Genomic DNA, 26403 nt, shown 5'->3' on the forward strand with positions numbered 1-26403 from the left:
TGAATCCCTGCCAGCGCTGACAAAGCAACTATGATATGCTGTAAATATATATTTGCATTAAATTGTTGTCACAGCAGGCATAGTAGCAGGACCTTGGCCCCCTTTCTCAGCGATGAAGAGTACCAGCGACGTGCCCCACTGGAAACAAGTCCAACGCGTGCCCACCAGGAGGCGGGGCACACACCACAACGTTCGCTGAGGAGGAGGGGAACAGGGTTACTGCTTATGTCAGATATATATATATATATATATATATATATATATATATATACATATGCCATATACACTCACCGGCCACTTTATTAGGTACACCTGTCCAACTGCTCGTTAACACTTAATTTCTAATCAGCCAATCACATGGCGGCAACTCAGTGCATTTAGGCATGTAGACATGGTCAAGACAATCTCCTGCAGTTCAAACCGAGCATCAGTATGGGGAAGAAAGGTGATTTGAGTGCCTTTGAACGTGGCATGGTTGTTGGTGCCAGAAGGGCTGGTCTGAGTATTTCAGAAACTGCTGATCTACTGGGATTTTCACGCACAACCATCTCTAGGGTTTACAGAGAATGGTCCGAAAAAGAAAAAACATCCAGTGAGCGGCAGTTCTGTGGGCGGAAATGCGTTGTTGATGCCAGAGGTCAGAGGAGAATGGCCAGACTGGTTCGAGCTGATAGAAAGGCAACAGTGACTCAAATAGCCACCTGTTACAACCAAGGTAGCCAGAAGAGCATCTCTGAACGCACAGTACGTCGAACTTTGAGGCAGATGGGCTACAGCAGCAGAAGACCACACCGGGTGCCACTCCTTTCAGCTAAGAACAGGAAACTGAGGCTACAATTTGCACAAGCTCATCGAAATTGGACAATTGAAGATTGGAAAAACGTTGCCTGGTCTGATGAGTCTCGATTTCTGCTGCGACATTCGGATGGTAGGGTCAGAATTTGGCGTCAACAACATGAAAGCATGGATCCATCCTGCCTTGTATCAACGGTTCAGGCTGGTGGTGGTGGTGTCATGGTGTGGGGAATATTTTCTTGGCACTCTTTGGGCCCCTTGGTACCAATTGAGCATTGTTGCAACGCCAAAGCCTACCTGAGTATTGTTGCTGACCATGTCCATCCCTTTATGACCACAATGTACCCAACATCTGATGGCTACTTTCAGCAGGATAATGCGCCATGTCATAAAGCTGGAATCATCTCAGACTGGTTTCTTGAACATGACAATGAGTTCACTGTACTCCAATGGCCTCCACAGTCACCAGATCTCAATCCAATAGAGCATCTTTGGGATGTGGTGGAACGGGAGATTCGCATCATGGATGTGCAGCCGACAAATCTGCGGCAACTGTGTGATGCCATCATGTCAATATGGACCAAAATCTCTGAGGAATGCTTCCAGCACCTTGTTGAATCTATGCCACGAAGAATTGAGGCAGTTCTGAAGGCAAAAGGGGGTCCAACCCGTTACTAGCATGGTGTACCTAATAAAGTGGCCGGTGAGTGTATATGTAATAAAGCTGTGGCCGACCCCACCCATTCAAAGGTAACGTGGTCCGTATTTATGTGAAGATCACACACAAGGGGTTTGGTGGAGGGGAAGGGGTTTTCAGATAAATGCTCAAATACGGACGGTCTTGTCTCATGATGTCTGCCTCTACTATGCATGTGTCTGATCTCTGTTCTTCCTATATATAGAGAACAGAGATCAAGCACATGTGCAGTAGACACTGGCTTTGAGTGCTGCATCATAGCACCAGTATCTAGCGAGTAGAGATCTGGTGCATGGGCTAGACACTGGCGCTGCGAAGTAGAGCCCCTCTCCTCTGCTGCTTCATTGTGCCAGCGTCTGATATGCATGTGTCCAATCACTGCTCTTCTAGTATAGAGGAAGAGCAGAAATCAGGCACATGCCCACTAGGCACTGATGCTCTGAAGCAGCTCTTACCCAATCTCCGTTCCAGAATTGCATGAGAACGGAGTTTCTATAGGGAGGGTCCTGGAGCACAGTCATGACTGGCCTGAAAGCTCATTTATAAATAGAAGTGTCAAACAATTATTAAAACACAAAAGATAGATTTTGTCCTGCCCAGAGACTTTTTATATCCCATAGGATAATCCTGAAATTGCATGCAATTTTTTGTACAACTACAACCTAACAGGATGTTGCAATGCAATTTATTTCCTCACTGCAGATGTCTAAGTCACATTACGGTTTTAATACCTGTTGTTCCAATCCGCAACACATCGGGTTGATTCACAAAAAAAATCTGCACCACTATTTTGACAATAAAGGTGGCAAAACTGCGATTTGCAACTCTGTATTACCACTTGTGGCTAGAATAGTCGAAAGTAGCATTTTCATGCTGCCACTTTTGAAAAGTTGGTGAAACCACTGGCTGCACCCGATTCCCTCTCATTTACACCACTTTTGTGATGACAATGACAATAGACATCTACGCTATCTATGAGCTGGTATTGATTTCTGTCGAGGTCCAAGGGCCTGGTAGAGAGTGCACCGGATTCGTCTTATCATGAATCTGGTGAATCCTCTACCTTCACAGATACTATCAAGACCCTATCTTGATGAATCTACACCATATTGTGCTTTTTTTTCCATGAAAAACTCCAGAAAGCTGATGGCAGCGGCCTCCTGTTTTTCCGTTAACATTGTTGTCTATGGTGACATATACCAACAAAATGTGTTCGTGTTTGTATCTGTTATTCTGGCAATTTTAATGTCTATAGTTCTACTCGTCTAATTGTTCAGGACAGAGGATATTAAAAACCATAATGTGAAACCAGCCTAAAAGGAAAAAATTGATGAAATATAGTCTCATGTAAACATCACATCTCTCCCTCCAACATGCAGAGGTAGATTTACTAATGGTGTCTACATTTTAGATGGTGCAAATTAGATTAGACAGTCTGAAGAGATACACACACATAGGAGTGTGAAGCAGCATTTGGGGAATTGTGCCAATGTATTTTTCCTTTATTGGGCACGGCCACATTCCAGATTCCGCGAGCAGATTTTGTCAAATTCTGCAACAATTTAAAATGTGTATTTTCTGCCTCCTATTCGTTTCAATGGGAGTTCTCAGGCGGGATCCACCTGAAGAATGAGCAGAATGCTGAAAAAAATCAACTACTGCCTCCCATTGAAATGAATGGGAGACAGATTACAGGCGGAATTTGAGGCAGATTCCACCTCCTCTGCACCATCAAAGTGCTTCTGGTTGATAAATCTGGGTAGTGTAACATTACTCACAGTCCCATGTAAAAATCAGTTGCTCTTCAACCCCATATAAAGAACAATGCTCCATCAACGTGCAGCCCCATGTAAAACACATCACTACTGTCCCTACACTGTACAATGTACAGTGTATAGTCCATACTCCTCAATTCAGCAGCCACGCCTTTTCCAGTCACATGACTTGAGATGATCACGTGACCGTCTGACGTCATAAGCTCCCTATTGTAGTAGAGAAAATGGCGACCGGGACTGGGAGTAAGTACCGAGGGATTGTGTATGTTGTGTTCTAAGCAGCGGCCCTGATATAAGGAGACGCCCGCTTGTAGCATGTGACGGATGCCGTTATCTTCTATTGTACGCTCCGTGCCGGCTCTGGTTGACAATGTCTCTGTTTCCTCTAGAGCACAAGCTGCTGAACATCGGCCCCACAGAGCCATGGTCTATCCGGGAGAAGCTGTGCCTCGCCTCCTCCGTCATGCGCAGCGGCGACCAGAACTGGTGAGTGACACCGGCTATGTGCGCGACCTGTCCGGACTGTTTACTGCGCTCTGACCAATCATCTCCGCCTCTGCACGGGTCACATGATAGGCTACAATAGTCACCTGGAAACCCCGGGAGCTGTCACTGTTGTCCTGACCAGGGCTGTTCTAATATATATATGGGGGGAGGCAGACTTTTTGAAAGTGGGTCCCCCAATACCCCCCCATAACTTAATTTCCCCTGCCCCCCCTCAATCACCAATGTTACATTTAGAAAAAAAAAAGAGTACTCACTGAACCGAGGTCCTGCGGGCTCCGACTGTAATGTCTGCGGCACGGCGCTCATTGACCAAAGGCTGAATAATGGAGCATAGTGCTGTGCATCCTAAAGACACAGAGGTGAAATCACTGCTTCCCGCCCAGAGGAGCGGGACATCACCCAAAATGGGGGACATCAGTATAGGGCCTGGTGCGGCTGCTCCGTTGCACCTATAGTTAAAGCCGCCCTGCTCTTGACAACTTGTATATGGTTCCCAAGTCTCATTCCGCATTCCCATACTCCTTACCGCCCCTATAGATTCATTATAGTATCATTTCCTCATGTTGTCAGCCAGCTTTTCTAAGGGTCAGTGCACATGAGTTTTTTTGGCGCTGATTTTGAAGCTGAATCCGCCTCCAAAAAAGCTGCCCAATAGAACTCTATTAGGAGGCTTTTTTTGGAGGCTGATTTTGAGGCGGACTCTGCGCCAATAAACTCTGTGTGCACTGACCCTAAGGAGGTAGAATTTTACTTATGTTTGTCATGCCCTGGCTTTTCTGGATTCCAGACTCTTATAAGGATCCAGCTTTTCCAAGCTCATGTGACTGCCCCATCCAAGTTTTCTGCTGACATTCAGTTTCCTGTTTCTGGAAATGTAACATCTCCAATACTACCCCCACCCCATAATACTTACCTGTCTTCCGGTCTGAATCTTCTGGTTTTGAAACATCACTTCTGTGGCGTGGCGGCTTCCTCTTCTTGACGTCTCCCACACCTGTGCAGTTGAGCCATAGTGCTGGCGTGCCAGCTGTATTGTGAAGAGGAAAAGGAGCCGGTCGTCCACGCCTGCACAATATGGCTCTATTGCATAGGCACTGGAAGACGTCTACAGGAGAGTGACCATCTGCACAGAAGAAAGTGATCTCCTGTGCCCAGAAGATCCAGACAGGAAGATAGGCAAGTATGATGGTGTGGGGGGTAAGTGGGCTGAGTTAGTTAGTTAGTAAGCGAGCTATCTAGGAAAACAGGAAGGGGCTGAGGAAGAGGGGGATCTGAGTGAGGAGCAATGCATCATGGTAGTTGTAGGATAATAGAACAGGAAGCTACCCATGTAAACAAATTCTGAGGATGCCAGGAGCTCCGTGCGGAACCTAGAAAGTTATTAACTCATTAATGGCACTAAGTTTTGTTGTTTTTTTGTTTTGTTTTTTTTTGGGGGGGGAGGGGTATATGTTTTTTGTTACCCACAAAACCCTTTTAATGTCCATTGTTCTCAACCATCAAAAGATTAGAGCTGCAGACATTAAAGGGATTTTGTCATGAAAGACACATAAGTATGTGCTAACCCCCATCGATTAGAAGAACAGGGTTTCCAAGGTGAACAGCCTCTGGCATGTTGGAACAGTGTAGGTAAGGGAGGTCAGCAAGTCAGATCCGTAACTTCGGGATGCCTCTCATACGTGAATGGAATGGAAGTGCGTTCCAATACCTGGTCTCCATTTACTGCTGTGGGGCGCCTGGATAGGATGGGATGAGAAGCCCCCCTAGCAGTTAATGGAGTGTAGGTCATGGGTGGACACCAGACCTGTGACAAATAGGAGATATTAGTAATGTAAATGAAAATGAGCCAAATTTATAATAGTGGTTGATGCTGGATGATAAATTGGCATATCTTGAGACTATCTAGTCTGCTTTTCTACCACCTATTAGTTGGCTTATTTTAATCTAGAATTTTGCAACATAATTTTAGCACTTTTAAGCCACGTCCTTATTTTCTGAGAAGCCACACCCACATGTGAAGTCAGAAAAATATTCGTTCAAACTAGGAACACCAAAGATGCACCATATTTATACCAATGTCTTCTGGTAACCACAATAGTAAATCTGGGCCTTTGTATTGTGAAGGCTGAAACCCACAACATATTGACATGATGCAGATTCAAATTCCATTCCACACGTCAATTTCTGCTGTAGATTTTATCCACAGCTTGGGGGTCAGATTTTAAGAGTTTTCCTCCACAACTAGAATAAGCTTTGCATTTTCTACTCTCAGCTCTGCAGCATAACCTCTATGTGTGAATATACTGTAAGGCTCCATGTACACAAGTGTAGGATCCATGAAAAACAGAACTGATAGTACATGAATAACATCCATGTGCTATCTGTCTTTTTCACAGGCCTATACACTTCAATGAATGAGCCCAAAACCCATGAAAACACAGTTGTGCCCTAAAAATGAATGCGTCTGTGATAGGGCTGGGCTTATTTACTTTCTGGTTTATTGCCACTTTATGCAATAGAATAGGGTTCAATAAAAGAGGTCGCACTCACAATATATATTGTAACAGTCTCCTGATGTACTGTCAATATCAGACAAATGCTTGTAACATTGTATAGCTCACAGTATATATTTTTTATACATTATTCCTTGATAAAGTATTGGGCCCGTTCACACAGGCACAGGGAGGGCAGATTATGGTGCGTAATTCACGTCATAATCCCCCCCCCCCTCACAATGGTGGTCTATGAAGAACGCCAGGCTTCTTTTTTCCGCGAGCAGCATGTTGTCGCTAGCGGAAAAAAGAAGCGAGCTGTCCTTTCTTCAGGCGGATTCCGCAGCTTGTTGAGCCGCGGCGTCTGCCTGGTGGCAGCAACCTCCGGAGTCTGCCCATTCATATGAGCCTACTCCAGAGGGGGAAGACGCGACCGCAACATTCGTGATAGGCAAGTTTTGACCCGAGAGTGACGCGGCTCCCCGCGTCACTCTCGGTGCCAAAATCCGCCCCCCCCACCCCGGTGTGAACTAAGCCTAGGCTAAGTTCACACGTGAATTGCGTGTGGCGTAATTTGGTCCAGAAAAAAACTCATCCTAATTAGGAGGTGGTTTTTGGACCTTGAGGCGTTTTCTGGAGCGGTTTTTGGTAAAAAAAAAAAATGCTTCAGAAAACGCCAGGTGGTTTTTCCCTCACGGTCAGTGAATGGACCGTAAAAAAAAAAGCGCCAAAAACCACGACACGGTTTCCGCCTCCCATTCACTTCTATTGACTTCCTGAGGTGGAGTCCGCCTCAAGAAAGGTCATGTCACTTCTTTTTTCCGCTAGCGGCAAAAAAACACTAGTGGAAAAACGAATGCTGGCGGTCTCCATAGATCACCATTGGGAGGGGGCGGATTATGACGTGGATTCCGCACCATAATCCACCCCCTCTGTGCCCGTGTGAACGGGCCCTAATAGTCTGTTCTGGTTAAAAAAACAAAAACAGCATACTGCCACTGTCTTGTGGATATCTTTAAGGTACAGGCTAGTAGCTTTTCAGGAACCCCAATACGGGACCTGATCTACAGATTTTGTGAATACTTTGATACTTAAAGGGGTTGTCCGGGCTAACATTTTATTTTTTTAAATAGTCTGGGGAAGTGGAAAAAAAAGTCATGCTCTCTTGTCCCCGCCACATATGTTCACTGAGGCCAATCAGCAGCCTTAGTGAAGGACTCGGGATTTCACTACCTGTGACTTTCCTTGTCCCTTCCTGAGGCTGCTGATTGGCCTCAGTGGTCTAAATTTTGTGTGGTGCACCGAGTATCAGAAATGACATGTTGCCCTTATTCTGCCAGTCACTAGGATTATGGTGATACCAAGTTACTATTGGGTTTTATGTTGTACTACTTTTGCACAATGAATGTCCTTATTTTCCAAAAATCTGTTTTCGTGGCACCATGTTCTTACCGTCATAACTTTTGAATTTTTCGTTTATCGAAATTGTGTTAGGGTTTGTTTTTTGCAGCAATATCTGTAGTTTCTATTGATACCGTATTAGGTATTTGAATTTTTTGAAATTTGGCACACATTATGTGGGATAAATAACTGTATAATTTTATACTAGGGTAGTTAGAGATGCATCAACATCACATATGGTTTTGTATGTTGTGTGTGGGTTTTTTGTTTTATTTTCTTTCCATCTACACATAGTCCTGTAATGGGATTTGAACACTAGGTGGCATATTTGCCACTGTAATACATGGCACTGGTGAAAGCAAAAGCCCCAGAACAAAAAAAAAAAATTGCAGTAGATAAAGTTTTATGCTAAGACTTGTGAGGATGACATGCGGCTCATCAATAGACCCTCCTTTACCATAACAAACACAAAGGGCCCCTTAGATGCCACCATCCTTATCAAAGGTACAGTTGTGGGGGCAACCGGAAATAGATAGTGCTATCTGTACCACCACTTTTGTTAGCTGATCCATAGGGGTCCTGGTACTCAAACCCCCAGCTAGTCTGCCAGTTGTAAAGTCCTGGGAAACACCTTTTTTTCTCCCTAACATGTCAGAACAGCCTTAAGAAAGGCTATTTGTCTCCTTTAGATGTCTTCCCCATCCCGCCGTTCGGTTAAAATCCCGTTTTCCACCAGTATGCAAATGAGTTCTCCTGGAGCACTGGGGGCGGGCCCCAGTGCTCAAACAGCACTGGGGGCGTCCCCAATACTGTGAGAGAACTCTCCAACGCTGCCTGCATCTTCTTCAGGAACGGGGTCTTCACCGCGTCTTCTTGCAGGGGTTGGCTTCAAACTTTTAGGCCTAGGGCAAAGCCGACTGGGCATGCCTGCCGGCCACAAGAAAATGGCCGCTTACAATTCCAGTTAAGATTTGTGGTGGTTGCAGCAGTGGGACACCCACTGATGCAAGTTGGCTCCCATTTTTTAGATGGGGGATACACTGCATAAGCAAACCTGCCCCTATAGATGATGTCCCCCAGGGCTCTGATTATTAGATTTGTAGAGCACAATGGGATGCTGGAGGCATCGGGGGGATTCTCATCCGTTTGAGAGTGGCTGCTTATCCAGGGCCGTGAATGAACTTATATATTTCCCTATATAGCCTCTTTTATGACATTTTAACAAATTTATAAACTCCATTTTGTTTCCTTTATCCTTGTAGGGTGTCTGTAAGCCGCGCCATCAAACCTTTTGCAGAACCTGGTCGTCCTCCTGATTGGTTCTCTCAAAAAGTAAGAAGTGATACACTTAGTGATCTTCTGTAATGCAATGGTAGTGGACACAAGTACAGTAATGTACAGAAGTACACAATACAAAGCACCACAGCAAAAAGATATCAATCAGCACTATAGATAATGTAACCTGAGAAAGTCGCTGAGCTTTGTGCAGATGAACCCATGATCATGGGAAAGATTTGACAACTTCAGGCTAATAATTTTATAGGTGACATTCTCATTGTGTTGCCTCCCCTAGCCCTGTACTCTTACTGAGATGCAGATATTTCAGCTCCATAGTTTGTTGTTAATGTTTATATTGGAACATTAATCCATATTATGTTATTTCAATTGTGATTTTGCTTTATTCTCAGCATTGTGCCTCACAATATTCTGAGCTTTTGGAAACCACAGAGACCCCAAAGTGAGTATACCTTTTTGATCAAAAATCTCTTGTATCAATGTGTTTTGCTCCCTTATTTTTGCTTGTGTATTACTATAAACCTATATTTGTTCTAGAGTATCCCCTTGAGATACAAGTCCTTTGCTGGGCTTGCTCCCTGCTGTCTCCAGGTTTGCAGACAGAATGTACTAGAAGCATTTACTATTATAATCCACCAGCATTTGCAGTTGTGTTGTAGTTATGTGACATGTGCAGAACTTCACAAGAACATGTCTGTGTCAGTCAGCCATAACTAGCACTGCTTTTCAGTCTAAATCCTTTTCTGAAGGGCTGTCATATCAGTTATTAAGGGAGAAATTACAATTTAAGCTGGATATAAGCTGATCACCTCCTTATCCAATCAAAGATCGTACAAGCCAAGAGGTCCAATTTTGGCTGGACTGTCTTCAGAATTGGGTCACAAAAAGCATGGGTTTTATGTACCCCCAGGTCAAAATGGATATTTGGGGGGCATTTCCAGGTGGACTTTAAAGTTCACATTTTGTTCTATGATATGTCAGCAAGTGTGGTCAAGGTTAGTATTGTGGGGTGGAAATTGAAAGGGGGGTTATGTTGGGGTCCAGGAATGAGAGGAGAGCCATGCCTGGAACAGAGATCAGCAGGGGACTATGCTGAGGACCAATATTTATAAGGATATTATGCTGGGGACTAGAATGAAAGGGGAACCTTGCTGAGGACCAAGAATGATGGGGCTGTCTTGAACTAGGAAATGTGCACTTCATCAGGATAGTCAGAAACGTTATTTGTGTGGGTTGTAGAGACGTATAGGGCTGGGTGATTATAACCTACATTAAAATTATTAACTGTGGCTGTATGTGTCCCCCAGTTACAAGAGAAATCATCAAAAAAAAGAAAAAAAAAAGTAACCCACCACATGCCTTGAATGTATTTCTGGGTTAGTGGAATCGCAGGGAATTGAAAGTTGGTCAGCGAGACAACTCTAGTTCATGTTGCTGCCCTATGTCACAGACCATAGAGACAGGCTTTATACAGCATAGCCTATTGATGGCTTGTAGGGTAAGGATCTTGCTTGAAGAGCTTTGTGGTTCTCATGGAGCCGCTATGTGTTAGTTTTCCTGCCTTCATTTCAGTGTTTACTATTCCTCTTTTTATCCATTATTTTTTAAGGCGGAAAAGAGGAGAACGAGGAGAAGTTGTGGAGACAGTTGAAGATGTCATTGTGCGTAAACTGACGGCCGAAAGAATTGAGGAATTGAAGAAAATGATTAAAGAAACACAAGAGAAGTACAGGTAAAGGTTTTATATTGTTGATTTATATTAAGTGGTACCAACTTCTTATCAAACGTTGCATGAGTCAATAGAGTCCAGCATAAGAAACTTTGTAAAGTATATTTCTCCACTTATCTGGTTCTTTTCTTCCTCCCCCTTTCACTGACTCAATTTGAGACCCATATTGCATGAGCAGATTGGAATACTTAGAGGTCGGTGGGGAGAGAACAGAGTCACATGTACGGGCACATACAGAGAGGATGCTGGAGCTGAATAGTAAATCTCACCCCACATCATTTGCATCCATAAATGCATGTACTTCTCTATTTAATGTATAATGGGCAGTCCTGTGGCTCAGTGGTTAACACGGTTGCATTGCAACATTGCAAGGAGTTTGCATATTATTTCTGCGTTTGCGTGAGTTTTCTCTGGATACTCCGGTTTTCTCCCACATGCCAAAAATACATATTTATGGATGGGTAAACTCTAAGTGATGGAGAGAGATCTTCTGTACTAGCATCCTCGCACGGCTTCTCATCCTGCGTAAGGATACAGGAAAACTACTATAAACTATTGTCCAGGTGGTATAAAACACCTGAGTTTCTGCATGCACATAAACTAGCATCTTCCAATGCCTGTTGAAGTTGTCTGGATGGAGTGGGTTCTCTCTTGCACGTATGGTGGTCCTGCCCTGTTCTGGCACCTTTTTTGGTCCGAGGTTGAGTCAGTTCTACGTGTGAGCAATGGTACCACCCTATAAACTCACCCTTGCTCAAGTAGCACTAGGGTTAGCTGGTCAACACCTGAGACCTTCAAGGGCTCACCTGCTCTCTGCAGCTAAGCTGTTAATTCCACTTAAATGGTTACAACCCGAGCCACCATCTAAGTCGGAGTGGGTTGCAACGATTAATGAGATTTACAGATATGAGGAACTCACGAGCTGGTGCTCTTACTCTGGGGACAAATTCACTCAAACTTGGTCCCCATGGCTGAGCTACCAACGGCGTTCACCCAATTAAACCGAGGATCCCCCTTCCTCCCTCACTGATGGGGAAATCCCTGGGGCCCAGATCATACCACAACCAAATGCCCTCTCCCACCCTCACCATCTTAGCCCCCGTTTCTATAGACTGGGTGTGAACTGCCATATCGATTGCTGTACCTGATATAGATGTACGGCACTTCCTGTATTACCGGTACCCTTCCTCTGTGTTTTCATTTGATTAACTTTGTGCCATACTTTCCTGTGCGAATAGTATTTAATGTATTACTGTATACTTCAATGTTACTCTTTATCTCCCCCCACATACACACTTACTTACGCCTCCCCCCCCCCATGTTTTCCCTGCTTCCCACATGTTCGTTTCTGTTTTAAGAAAAAAAACTTAAAAATCCAATTAGGGATGAGGCAAATAGTCCCATTCCTTGCAGGTTTTTTGCTTCTTTTCTATACTGTTTTTGTATTCTGTAACTGCTATGTTATAAATAAAGAATTGATGAAAAAAATAAACAAATAACACCCACTAACTCCCCTACTGTACAATGTTCCCTGAGCTTTAAAGGGATTCTATCAGCAAAATTTTTCTGTATGAGCCCCACATATGCATGAATAGCCTTTAAAACCTCCCCCCGTTTTAAAATAAAACCATAAAAACATATTTGTAAATCATACCTGACCGTGCATGGTGGGCGGTGATTCACAATCCGACGTCCTCTTCTGGCACGCCTACCTCTTCTTTCTTCTTGCAGCGACGCCCTCTGGTCCTGGCTCTTTCACGCCTTCAGCGTCCTCTTCTTCCGGCGTGATGGCTTCAAATCCCATGCCTGCACAAGCTTCGGCGCCATTTTTAGCAATGGCAGTTCGCGAGTTGTAAGGGGAACTGAGCGCCGAAGCCTGCGCAGTAGCGCTCCAGAGGGAAGCACTACTATGCCTAAGCGGGATTTGAATGCATCATGCCGGAAGAAGAGGATGCTGAAGGCGAGGAAGAGCCAGGACCGGAGGGCGTCGATGCAAGAAGAAAGAGGTAGGCGTGCTCGAAGATGATGTCGGATTGTGCATCACCACCCAGGGTGCACGTTCAGGTATGATTTACCTATATGTTTTTATAATTTTATTTTAAAACGGGTGGGGGGTTTAAAATAAGATTACTGGTACCTGAATAGCCTTATTAAAGGCTATTCACGCATATGTGGGGTGCATAAAGCAACATTTTGCTGATAGAGCCCCTTTAAGTCCGCATGAGAAAAAAAATAAATGTATATGTTTGTCAATGATAGGTAACAGACTCTTCCTTACTCCCTATGTGCAGTTTTAGGGAGATGATTATGGAGGGTGTCTGCAGAGGGAAGAAATGCTTAAAAAAAAAACTAAATATAAATTAGAAGATAGATGTACTATACTATTCATTTATACAGTGTTTGTTGCAGGGTGGTATACTTTTAATCCAGTTGTAACACATCGAGGTGAAGTCGCTTTTATCTGAGCTGTGCATATACCATGCCAAATAATCACTACTACGTTTGCAACATAGTTCTTAGTTAAAAATCGAACCCAAAAAGTAACATCAGACCAGATATGTCACCTCTTCTCTCACATGACCTCCATTGAGCCCAGGGGGCTGATTTTTTGTTTTTGTTTTGTTTTTTTTGTTAAGTATTTAGATATTGATGACCTATGCTTAGAATAGGACTTCCGTGTCAGATTGAAGAGATTTTGACAGGTATTAGAGCTGCAGCCACTGGAAGCGGCATAATGTACAGAGCTGAAAACCGAGTACGTGGTATTCATATTTGGTTACTGCAGTTCAAGTGAATGGGGGCTCCACTAACCTGGCAATGTGTCAGATGTATTCTTTCTGAATGTGTCGGGTATCAACTTTTAGAAAATATATAGGCATGCATATGTGTGTGTTTCTTAGAGGGAACCAGGTTGCAGACCCCTAAACTAGCAGCATGTCATTATGCTGCTAAGATTTAGGACCCTAAACCTGACGAACCATCTAAAGTACATGCAAGAGTTTGATGCATTTACATTGCACTACATACACATACAGTCTTTTCTTTCTTTGTATATCATACTGGATAATACGGTGCACAAGAGCCAAGAATCCTTTCCAAATGCATTGGAAGGGAAACTGTAACAGCAATTTGTTAGACTTATCACCATCCCCTTAAGGAAAATAGAATATATTTCATTCTGTAGTAAAGGCTTTATTTCATGGTTTTTTTTTTTTTTGTTTGTTTTTTTTGTTTCTTTTAATAGAAAATTAAAGAAGGAAGCCGAGCTGATCCAGAGTGGCCACATGGACAGCAAATTGGAGGAACTGTGGAGCGATATTGTGGCGTGTGTTTTATTTTATTTTCCTTCTCCCTTTCATGCTCTTTTCTTATACAATACTTTGCTCACTAATTTTTTATTTTTTTTCTTCACATCTTGTAGCAAGAAGAAACAGGAAGAGGAAGAAGCAGAGATGAAAAAGAAGGCAACAGATGCTGCTTATCAAGGTAAGAATGTAACTCCTTCCATTAGAGGTAACTTATATCTAGAAATGTATGGTAGAGTCTAACAGGAGATGAAGAGAAAATCTGGATAAGGGTTTATTCACATGACCTCCTATTTCTGTCAGATTTTGCGGATCATTCAATTACCTTAAGTCTGAAAGATCAGTGAAAACAGGTGCAACATGGACACAAGGCTGCCTTTAAAAACGGACTTTCATTCTTTTTCATGGCTGTTTCTGCAGCAGGGTCGTGTGTTTAGAGCCCTAGGTTACATGCAGATAACCAAGTGTGCAGGCCGATTTTATTGGTGCACCCAGGGCAGGGCCACGGCACCAGTGTATTCTGTGGTTGCTACAGATTACTGTCCGTGGGAAATGGCGATCAGGGCATATACGAAAAGGAAGAGGGCACTCAGGGTTGATAACCTGACAAAAATGTAAACCAATGGTGTCACAAAATCAAATGGTTGAGCAGTCCACTTTAGTTTACAATACATAGAAATTGCAGTACGTAGTAGAGATGGGTGCACTCAAGTAGATGTGCACTAGGCCTATAGCCCAGTCAGTCTGGTGGTTTAGAGATCCATTGTTGGAGAAACCCCTGATGAGATGCTAAATTTGTTATACCATCTGAAGGCTTTATGGAGGAGCTGGAGCAGATATAGTGCACCACATAGCTTATTTTTATATGGAATAAAAGGTCAATTTTTAAGGAGGAAGATTGGAATTTGATACAAGAAATGCTAAATTTGCTAAATGTACATTTAAACAATAACAAACTTTATCAGGGCATCTTCATACTTGACCAGCTTTCTCTCCCCTCAAATGCTGAAAGTATCTATAACAGATCTAGCCAGGAGTTTAACATATCGTGGAAATATTCTCTCCTCTGTGGACAGTGCCATTACAATGCTTATGAAGGTATCCTCGTGCATTTATTCTGCTATTACGCAGACTGTGTTGTTATATCTATACACAGACATTTTCCGCATCACACTACTTTGTCCTTTATTTCTCTTCGTGTCTGTCAGCTATCTCAGCCTACTAGTGCAAGGTTTTAATGCAGACATTAGGCAGTGTAAAGGTGCACAGCTTTTGTTTTTCTCTTTTAATGCTTGTATGTAAGTGTTAAAGATTTTCATTAACTTACAATTTCATGTGCTTTTATATTTTTCAGCACGGCTGGCTGCTAAGAATATTCCTCGCAGAGGTTCAAGCACAATAGGTCGCTCATCTGTTGGATCTTCATCGCCAGGCGGAGAATTTGGTTTAGGAGAACTGACACCAAATAGCACCGAGGAGGGAAATATGGGGGTATGTTTAACTCTACTACTTTTGTTCTTTTAGATATGGGCTTGTCTTATTAACTCTTGCGTATTTAATAAATTCTCTCTTCATTCCTAGGTAAGTGTGGGGTCTTTACCAAACACCCCAGTCTCTTCCTTCATTGGCATTCCAGATACCCCTCCTCCTCCTGCCCCCTTGGAGTCCCCGTTGACCCCTGTGATGGACGACTCTCCCCAGAAAAAGATGGTGGGACAGAAAGCAACTCCACCCCCCTCTCCGCTGTTATCGGAGCTCCTGAAGAAAGGCAGTGTGTTGCCTACAAGTCCCCGGCTGGTATGGAACCCCTCCCTGGTTCTCACGGAGGGTGCCCCAACACAACCCATAGTCTTGCCAAGGGAGGAAAAAAATGCACATAGTCAAGTTTCCTGCCATATTCATTTCTTTTTCCACAGGTCAGCGAAGGTGAAATGACCTTAGGAACTAATAACATTACTGGTTCTGGAGTCTTAATGGATGTTGGAGTACTTCCAAGCCTTCATGGAGGTGAGCTGCACCCTGTGGCAGGCACAATTCCAGCATCTCCAGCAGCATCAGGTATGCAGACTAAATTGTAGCATGACAAATAGGCAAAACAATAGTTGTATATGATTTATCTGGCTCTCGGAATATGATATATTTCTTAAGAATTTCTTTCTGTCACTCCCTTTTCCTCTGTCACTTGGTCCCCTGTGTCTTATTTCTGGTTATATAAACCCCTTTTCACCTACATTTTTTTTTTTTACTCCTTTTGTTTTTTTATATAACTTTCCTGTTTTTGGCCTCCTCTTGTTGTGTTGTGTGCCTTCCTTTTCTTGCCCTGCTAGGTGCTCCCACTCTGTCCCGGCTTCTAGAAGCTGGTCCTGCACACTTCGCTGCACCTCTCGCTTCCTTCTCTGCTACTACAAGCGAATCTCCATCTAAATCTTTGCTGACCCCAATAGAGTCCCAGGCTACCATTATTATGATGTCAGCACTTCCAATGACTGCAGCTGTCCCAGGTAACTTTTGCCTTGGGTTTCATGCTTGCATTATTCTTTTTTTTAATCTGGAACAGTTTACAGGCATAGGGTTTAATGAAAGATAAACCCTAAGTCTATGTTTTAAAGTTTTATTTGTTCCTACAGTGACCCAGCAGGAAGACAATGAAACTACGTCTGATCCACACACAGTTACAGTGTCCATGGACAGTAGTGACATTTCCATGATCATCGATTCTATCAATAAAGAGTGCCTGGGAACCGGAGAAAGCAGCACACAGTCAAAGGATGAGTCCTCCGACAGCAAAGGAGACTTGGACCTAGCAGAGAAAATGGACATCGCTGTGTCTTACACTGGAGAAGAGCTAGACTTTGAAACTGTTGGCGATATCATTGCAATAATTGAAGACAAGGTAATCCTGAGTCATTCTGACTTTATTTCTTTTTTTTTTTATACCATTCTTGTAGTAGTTGAATAATTTTCAAAGAAACAAAAATCTGCATTGAGTTAGTAAAACCGTTAAAGGCTAAAGCCCCACGTAGTGTCTCAAAGCAAAAGAGCGCTGCAGGAAAACCGTGGCGGTAACACATCATAGTACTTCTCTCAGTGCTTTGCACAGAAAGTTCGCAGAGGTTTCCTGCTTTCTATTTCAACTATACCGATAGGGAAACCACTGGTGTTTCCATAGGTATAATTGACATTCTACAATTTCCAAAACTGCAACAGTTTTGAAAATCGCAGCGTGTTCGCTGCATGTATTTTACCACACAGTGGGGATGGGATTTGCTAGAATACCATCCAATTTGCTGTGAAACACCATGTTTATGGCACGTGGGGCATAAAAACCGTTTGTTTTTTCTTAAATTAAAAACTGGATCCGTCTTCTAGACAGATGCAAACGTTGGTCAGTTTTTATTTGCTGGACAGTAGCCCGAAAAATGAATGCAATCCCTTTTTTTTTTTTTTTTTTTTTTTTTTTTCCTTGTGGTTAAAGGGGTTTCGTGGGCTTCTTGGGCTAGCAGTCATCAGTTAAAGATCAGTCATGTGAAAGCAGACTTGCCACAATTAAAGATGTATTTAATTTGTGTCTATAGACTGGGATATCATACAATTTTCTGACATACAATGCAATAAAATTCTGCTCACATACATTTATTATCAGTGCAGTTGACCTCTGCTCAGTAAAATGGTATAGCCCATGGATCAGTCATGTGTAATAAATCATACTCTTCATAAGCTATAACTATTTTGTTGTGTATAGTTACAAAAAAAAAAAATATATAAATATATATATATATATATATAATATTTATATATATTCTACACAGCATTGCAGAAGACTGCAAGTTATGCTTCTCTGCAGGCATGATGATTTTCCTGTGGATGCATTTCAAAGGGGTTAAAAAAAAAAAAAAGACCAGATCATACCATTTTTATTTTTTATTCTTGGAGAACAGCTTACGGTGCTCTGCAAAATGATCACCGTTTTCATTGTCAACCTTATAACCTGGAATCACTGTTTGTGTGGTGACTCAGATTCTACTAAGAACAAGCAGAAAATACCGGGTGCAGTAAACAAATCTACAGTACAGCATGTAGTATGCAGCACTCAGCTCTGTGTCCTGACGAGGCGGATGGGGAGTGTATCATGGCTGAGCACAGCAGTGACACCTATAGTATTTTAAAGGTACTGAGCCACCTAGTGAACCTAGAACCTAGTGAAGCAACTAAATGATGAAGTGATCTTTGCCAGGAATGTGCATTAGATGAGTTACTTCACTGTTTTGAATTCATAGTTCATGAATTACCTGTCACAAATTGATATAGTGAAGATATTTAGGCAAGATATGAAATGTATGTATATTAGATAAGTGTATGTTATACTGTTCCTCTACACACATACATTACATCATGCAAACTGGAATATCTATTTAAGCAATATAGACAAGTAACTATGATGTTTGTGGTAATGAGGCACAGTACTTAATACATGTACATTGGTAACTGTTTTTATGGATTTATATGGATAAAATGTGTTTTTTAGCCTTTATAGTGTGTGTGTTTTTTGTTTGTTTTTTTACTTTAATGTTGGTGACAGTCCACATTCTTCAACTCCAATCAAATGTCTGAAGGGGTCACTGCGCTCGGGCAAGCACAGCAGCCTCTTTATTTCTTGCTAAGCATAGTGCCGTACACTCCACTGCAGATCCATCCCATTCAAGTGACTATATCTAGGAGCAGTGCAGGGCACAGCCACTGTACAATGTATGGTAGTATTCTTGTCAATAAATGGCCACAGCATTCGCTCAAGAGCTCCAGATACTTTAAATAGTTGTATTGTTGACCTGTCTATAAAGCATTTTGGAATATCTGCAATGTTAACTAATAGATATAATGCTTACGTTGACATCTATTGAAATTCTGTTTTATCTGAACAGGTTGATGACCATCCTGAGGTGCTGGATGTAGCTGCAGTTGAGGCAGCTCTTTCTTTTTGTGAAGAGAATGATGACCCCCAAGCCCTTGGTGGGCCCTGGGATCAGGCTGTTCAGGAACATACAGTTAAACAAGAGACCCTCCCAAAGTCTCTTATTCCAGGGCCCAAGGAAACAGATACAATAATGAATATTATGGAATTGTCTGATATAAAAGCAGAGGCTTCTGACACAGAGGTGGAACCTGTCCAGTCCGAGGGGACCTCTGTGACTTCTCATTCAACCTTTCAGCTGGAACCTCCTGAAGAAGAGTTAAGTGAAACTAGTGAAAAAGAGCCCATTAAAGAAGAAGAGGGAGTGACTGACCAGCAAGTGAAAACAGAGGTACATTTTAAAAAGGCTAAATGTAGACTTTAATTAGATACCTATTATTATATTTGCCAAATTGAGATTATTTTTTTTCTGCTTCAAGGAGTCACAATGTGAAATTTCTCAGAGTGAAGCTTTTTCTAATGAAGAGGAGAAGGGGATACCATCGGAGGAGAGTCCATCTCTAACTGGTGCGCACTGAAACCCATAGACATTTATACTAGGGTTGGGGTCATAACTAAGGTTTAGAACAGTTGGCAGGAGGAACAGGGGGTTAACTTTGCATATGTTCACTGATCTGCTTCTGTTTTCAGACACCATGAAATCTGAACCTCCAGCTACCAGTCAGAACAAGGTAATTGTTGTGTTTCATGGCTTTTCTAACATTTTAAGATATAATTTTAGATATGGAAGGGAACTTATCTAAATACGTTTATCCAGGACTCGCAAGGAGAGGAAGAAGAGGAAGAGGAGGATGTCACAAGTGAGGTTGGAAGTCCTGAAGAGCCGAAGGAAGAAGAAGCCGGGGAGGAATATCTGTCTGAAATGGACAATGAACCTCCAATCAGTGAGAGTGACGATGGCTTCAGTATTCATAATGCCCAGCTTCAGTCCCACACACTTGCTGATTCTATCCCCAGCAGTCCAGCGTCCTCCCAGTTGTAAGTGAATTTATGTATAGATCTCTCTTAATTTATTTTGATAGCCTGTGTAAAATAACACAAATCACTACAATTTCAGTTCAGTCTGCAGTGAAGATCAGGAGGCAATACAAGCTCAGAAAATTTGGAAAAAGGCTATTATGCTGGTGTGGAGAGCAGCAGCCAATCACAGGTCTGTAATCCAATCTGGGCTTCCTACATGATGAGGGGTTCTCCACTTTGGGAAAATGCGTATTTGCTAGAAGGGTACCTTAACAAAATTCTGATCAAAAGTGACTCTCATGGATCAACTATATTCTGCAGGGAAACCTGACCGTAAACATTCCAGCTCCATACAGCACCACAACAGGGCAAATTGAGAATTATAAACAAAACCATAGATTGTCTGTGTAGTACTAGACGGAATAGGTCCTCTGGAGACATGCTATTCATAGCTGCTCTCCACTATGAAAAAAAAAAAAAAAAAAAACACCCTGAGGAGGGTATCCCCTCTGTTAGCTCATACTTCTCCTTTAAAGAGGACCTTTCCTTTCACCTTCTTGGGCACATGCTGTGTAATACACCACTAGAAAGCCGAGAGAGCACTGAATTCAGCGCACTATTGGCGTTCACGTTCTGTGCCCCCGGTGAAGAGCTATCTGTGGCAATACTGTAGCTCTTCACTGTCAGAAGGGCGTTTCTGTCTGACAGTCAGTCAAGAACGCTCTTCCTCACGATAGCGTCAATTGCACTGTACTGTGAGAGCGGGCGTTGCTTACCGCCCAGTGAAGACGCTGAGTGGTGAGTACTATCAGGAGGGGAGGGAGGCGTTCCTCACCGGTCTCACAGTACAGCGCAATAGACGCTACTCTCAGGAAGGGTGTTCCTGACTGACTGTCAGATACGCCCTTCTAACAGTGAAGGTTACGGTACCGGCATCAATAGCTCTTCACCAGGGCCACAGAACGTGAAAGTCAGCTTTCTAGCGGTATATAAAACTGCATGTGCCCCAGGATTTGAAAAGTCCTCTTTAAAGGGCTTCTCTGGAAAATGGTCAAAAATGAAAAAAGAAAACTCATCTACTGATACTACAGCCACATTTGGTGCTTCAGAAATCCTGTCGGGCTACTACACAGCCTGATCAAAAGCAAAAGATCTTAAACTCCCTCCCGCAGCAGGGAACTTCTATTGCAGACAGCAATGGAAGCCCTTTTTTTTTTTTTTTTTTTTTTTTTTTTTTTTTTTTTATACAGTCATATCCCTATGAGCAAAACAAACTTCTGTATCTTTCCTTATGGCTATGCAGACATAAATGAGGACAAGTGCTTTGAAGTGTGTTTTTGGAAGGCAAGCTTTATTGAGTTATTCCTGTAACCAAAGGTTATCTCCTATGAACATCACAGGTGATAACTGATCGATGGTAATATGACTGATCCTGGGTGCTTTGTATAAATGGTGCAGAAGGTCTCGCTTTACCCAGTTCCATTCAGTTCTATGAGACTGTCAGAGATATGGAGTATAGTACTCTGCTTTGGCAGCCCCATAGAGATCAGCAGCGCGCATATAGGACTTGATATGGGCCCCGTCATCAGTGGGGGTCCAAGCAGTTGAAACCGCATCAATCAGACTGCATAGCACACAGTCTAATTTGTAGTTTCCGGAATACCACTTTAAGATTGCTGCCACATGGTGCTCCCAGATGCATGCATTTACCGCTAAAAGCTAAAGCTCCTTATTACAGATGAGTGAGTACTATTCGAAACGGCAGTTTCGAATAGCACGCTCCCATAGGAATGAATGGAAGTGGCCGGCACACAGCCAGGGCCGGTGTCTGGCTGCTTAACCCCCCTACGTGCCAGCCACTCCCATTCATTCCTATGGGAACATGCTATTCGAAACTGCCATTTTGAATAGTACTCGCTCATCTCTACTCCTTATGTGCACTTACGTCATGAAAGGTCATAGGGAAGAATTGTTTAAATAATGCACTGATCTCTCTTGTTTTTCTGTCCAGGTATGCCAATGTCTTTCTTCAGCCTGTGACGGATGACATTGCCCCTGGTTATCATAGTATTGTGCAAAGGTAAAAAAAAAAAAAAATCTTTAGTCTGCCATGTATTTCCTCCAATATAAGATGTGTGTAAATAGTTAATTATTGGTATTCATTCATTTGATGCATAAAGCATAATTTCTTTTATATCAAAGGCCTATGGACCTATCTACAATAAAGAAAAACATTGAGACTGGTCTAATCCGTAGTACAGCAGAATTCCAGAGGGACATCATGCTTATGTTCCAGAATGCTGTAATGTATAACAGCTCTGATCATGATGTCTACCACATGGCTGTAGAGATGCAGCGTGATGTGCTAGAACAAATCCAGGTATGGTTATTGGGATTAAATAAGAAATTGGTAGACTGACTTCTATGTTACTAATACTTAGGAACTGATGTATAGTTTTCATGGCTTGTATCCTTATCTTTCTTTCACACACGATAGCAATTTCTAGCAACACAATTGATTATGCAGACATCAGAATCGGGAATCAGTGCAAAAAGTCTGAGGGGTCGAGATTCCACACGCAAGCAAGATGCCTCTGAAAAGGTAATTTTATTTGTATGACTCAAACAACCGTTTTGGTTTTACAAGCTACCTTACAGAGTGTTTCTACCCTGCTTCTCTACAGTCCTGATGGGTAAATGTTCCTAGTTTTGATGCTACCCATCCACTGCTTCATGTATCACTATACACTTAGATGGGTTTGTCTCTCATAACTCACTGTAAGAATTGTAATTCCTGTCACTTATGAAATATGTCCAGAAAAGGGATCAGAAGTGAAAGCACTAAAAAAATATCAGCCAAGGTTTGGTTTGGCAATATTGACATTTATTGTAGTTTCTGAGAAACCGCTCTGCTTGGATTTATTCAAGGTGATGCCTTCGTTAGAATACACTATAAGAAATATTGAGATGGTGTAAACTCAAACTAGACAGTCTACGAATGCACCAGATTTATCACAGTGGCTAATGCTGTATGATACATTTGCTGCATCTTTAGCCTGTTAGTCTATGTACAGTATATTCCTCCTATTATTTAGCTTGCTTTGTGTCAGACATTTTGGTTCACATTATCTCATGTTAGGTATTTTCAGCTAGCCACAAATGGTGTAAAATTCATAGTAAATGTAGTATAGCGCATGAATGCCAAGTTTGGGTGCAGATTAAGACAGAATTCTGGCACATTTAGTTCATTGGTGATTCTTCCCCAGTGTTTTGAGGGTCGTTTTGTTTTGTTTTAAACAAAGTCAGAATAGATTCAGAATCAATAGAAAATATAAAGGAAAGCCTTTCATAATTCATAGTAAATTATAAAATATACAGTGTATTATATATGCAATAAATAATTGTAAATTCACTTGTCATGGTGCCTGTTACAGTTGAAGAGGTTAGCACACAATGGTAACTTATTCCCTATACACAGGATAGGTGCTATGTTGCAGAACAGTGGGGCTCGGAACTGAAAGTACAGCACTCAAATATATCCGGCAGGCCTGTAGAAAACACTGGAGTGGCAGCTCATTTGCACACTCACATTATTAGGATTGGTGAGGGTCCCAGTGGTTGGACCCCCACTGATCTTCCAATTATTTCCTTTCCTTTGGATGGAGGTAAGTTACCATTGTGGGCAAACGCCTCTAATACATGAATAGGATTTAAAAAATGAATTTTACTTTGTAGTGAATATTGTTGCTGGAATGTGTTTTATCATATGTGGATAAAATGCAGATTGCGCACAACATGGAGAGTGCAATGCAGCTTGTGTATGCTTAACTTTTGAGGGTTTGCAGTTTCTGTAGTTATATATACACCCATAAACCTCTCCATTTTCCAGAAGAGGTATATATGAACAGGCATAGAAAAATCACATTTTCCTGTAGCTGTTCTTCTGGTACCATCTAGGGGGCATCATTTGTTGGATTGTCAATGATGGGCACTGGTAACGTGTCAGATAGCCTTTGTAACAGCTCCTTGGCTCTATGTAGTCATGCTAAAAATTCAGAAAACAATGAAGATGTCTGAAGAGTTGTGTTAGTCAAATCATGTTCTCTCCTAAGTTATGCGTTGGAGGGGAACATAAAAGAACTGCTCATACTGCAATCCCTTAGCTTATTACCCTTATTAATAGTCATAACTGTGCTTATTTAGCGTTGAAATAATAATCTTGTGAGTGACCATTTGTTAGCAAGGATGTGTTCTGTAGTCCGTGGGTTAGCAAGAGAAGCCAGTTCTAGAATTATTGAGCTGAAAAATTTGGAAAACCTCTGTACCCAATATTTGTCTCCTTGCCCTTCTATTGGATGATTGTCAAGGTTCTGGCTCCTCCTCTGCTTTTGTGTTGCCAGCTTCTTAATGTCTTGTATCGGAGGAGAGTCTCCCTGGAATCTGACCTGTTTTTCTGTTTGTCCTCTAACAGGACAGTGTCCCCATGGGCTCTCCTGCCTTCCTTCTCTCTCTCTTTGTAAGTATTGAATAGCTGCATTGTATTGGAGGATATGTGTTTTTTTCGCACCCTCCACCCACCCATTACAGCAGTTTGTGTAATTGATGTACATTACTGTCTGCTTTGTGTCTCCTGTGCATTGCTTCTTTCTGTCCTTCAAACTGATATATATGTTTGTTTAAAGAATTGTCCAAGCCCAAAAATAGCAAGGTTACAGTATTAATATCTAGTGCATGATACTAAAGATGTGTTCATTTCACAGCGTAGTGTGTATTCAATAAGTTGTGACAGGTTTAGAACAGAACTAGGATGAGAAGGCAGAAGGTCACTGCTTAGTGTCTCAGGTATGTCACTTTTCCAAACGTATCCGAGTGTCACTGACGTTCTAGATCTGTAAAAGACAAGGGTTGTCCCGTCTCTTACATTTACATTAGGGCAGTAAATTATATCTGCTTGTCTTTATACTGACACTACTTTTTGTTATGTTTTTTTCACAGGATGGAGGCACGCGAGGTCGCCGTTGTGCAATCGAAGCCGATATGAAGATGAAAAAATAAGGGGGTTTGCTATATGCAGTACATTGCAATAGCAGTAATGATGTGTACATAATGATTGATTTAATGGATTACTCGTTTGTAAAACCCGGTATCTGGGTTTTTTGGTATATTTCTGTTTGCCCTGCCTTCCATGAATTGGCGATACAAGCAGTTCTGATTATTTGTAAATACGTAAAAGGTGGTTCTTGTACATTTCTATCTTTTTATTCAAAAGTGGGACTAGGCCCTAAAAACAGGACAAGTAATCATAGTCTCCTCCCGTTTGGATCTACTCTTGGTATGGGATTTAAAGTGGTTACTTGGGGATTGAAAACTTCTCAGTGTATTCTCTGGATTGGATAAATATCCTTACTTTACAGATGAGAATATAGAGTATGGATGTTTATCCAGTGCAGGGAAGAAACTGTGACATGTCTAATACTTTCCACATAACCCCTTAAAAATGCAATAAAAACTGTAAACCAGGCCAGTGATTTATATGCAGGTTTGTAGTAGTACAAATTACACAAAGACATTTTCCAAGAGCGAAGTAGCATTTTTCTGTAAGCCACATTCTTGTTGTAGTAGATCAACGTATGCCGTCTTATGAAAACTAAAAACGTCAATGCTTAATGAATTTTTCACACATTGTATAGCTATGTACTATCAGTGTTTAAGAGGTCACATGATGGATACCAAGAATATAAGTGAATTTTACTTGAATGTTCTCCATTATAAGTCACTGTGATATCACCAAGAGACCCCCTTCCCCCTACCGCCACTCACCTTACACCTCCATTTTAGGTTTTATATGCGAATGATGTTTACAGATACAATCAGTATATTGTGTAATTATCAGTTCACAATGTTGTAGATTGTAAGCAATAAATCTGTCTAAATGTCTGCAAAAAGATTTGCAGATATGTGGAGAGAATCATAGAACATTGGCAATTGGATAGATGTTTGGATTTCGGATGAACGTGTAATTTATGCTTCTTTTGTATGTGATGTATCATGTATATGTTGATAAATACAAAATAAAGGCATCATGTTTTGGACATATGTTAAACTGTAAGAAGGTTAATAAAAAAAAAAGTTAAACATTGTACATGTAAACGTAACTGAAAATCAACAGAGCCGCTTCATCCGACTCCTGTTTCACGACCCGCTGCACCACCTGCAATCTCCTTGCGTTCTCAGATGATTGAAGTATCCACAAAGTGCTTAGAAAACTGGAGCCATTGCCATGGTGGCCAACACGTGGATGTGACATCTGTGCCCTGTAGAACAGCCAGTTTTTACTTTTAATCTCAAGAATTTTGAGGTATATATTTTGCTATTACCTTTGACTGGTGAGACCAGGTTGATCTCTCCTGAACAATAAGCTTTTTTTATTCCAACACAAGTACCACAGACTTTAATAACCTAAGGATGAGTTAGTTA

The 26403-nt window shown here is 41.9% G+C and overlaps 1 protein-coding gene across 6 annotated transcripts; it reads left to right on the forward strand.

Moving 5' to 3' along the window:
* Positions 1-3435: 3435 nt before the first annotated feature.
* BRD8 (bromodomain containing 8) lies at positions 3436-26018 on the forward strand. Of its 6 annotated transcripts, XM_075274632.1 has the most exons (22): positions 3436-3510; positions 3657-3753; positions 8930-8999; positions 9356-9405; positions 10573-10695; positions 13937-14017; positions 14114-14178; positions 15352-15488; positions 15579-15794; positions 15914-16055; positions 16325-16498; positions 16625-16890; positions 18917-19297; positions 19386-19473; positions 19597-19637; positions 19724-19944; positions 20024-20116; positions 21938-22006; positions 22129-22306; positions 22424-22528; positions 24398-24442; positions 24922-26018. In XM_075274632.1, exons 1-22 carry the CDS (start codon positions 3492-3494, stop codon positions 24979-24981), a joined length of 2721 nt encoding a protein of 906 aa, XP_075130733.1. In that variant the 5' UTR covers positions 3436-3491; the 3' UTR covers positions 24982-26018. The 6 variants fall into 6 exon arrangements, with proteins under 6 accessions (XP_075130733.1, XP_075130735.1, XP_075130736.1 ...); XM_075274634.1 differs by lacking the exon at positions 24398-24442; XM_075274635.1 differs by lacking the exon at positions 16325-16498.
* Positions 26019-26403: the final 385 nt, after the last annotated feature.

This window comes from Leptodactylus fuscus, chromosome 5 (assembly GCF_031893055.1).
Source record: "Leptodactylus fuscus isolate aLepFus1 chromosome 5, aLepFus1.hap2, whole genome shotgun sequence".
Classification (NCBI taxonomy): domain Eukaryota; kingdom Metazoa; phylum Chordata; class Amphibia; order Anura; family Leptodactylidae; genus Leptodactylus; species Leptodactylus fuscus.

Coding starts and splice junctions, on each gene's coding strand:
- BRD8 (XM_075274632.1), top strand. Junction 15,795..15,913: donor TGCCTACAAGTCCCCGGCTG/GTATGGAACCCC, acceptor CTTTTTCCACAG/GTCAGCGAAGGTGAAATGAC. Junction 24,443..24,921: donor CCTTCCTTCTCTCTCTCTTT/GTAAGTATTGAA, acceptor TTTTTTTCACAG/GATGGAGGCACGCGAGGTCG.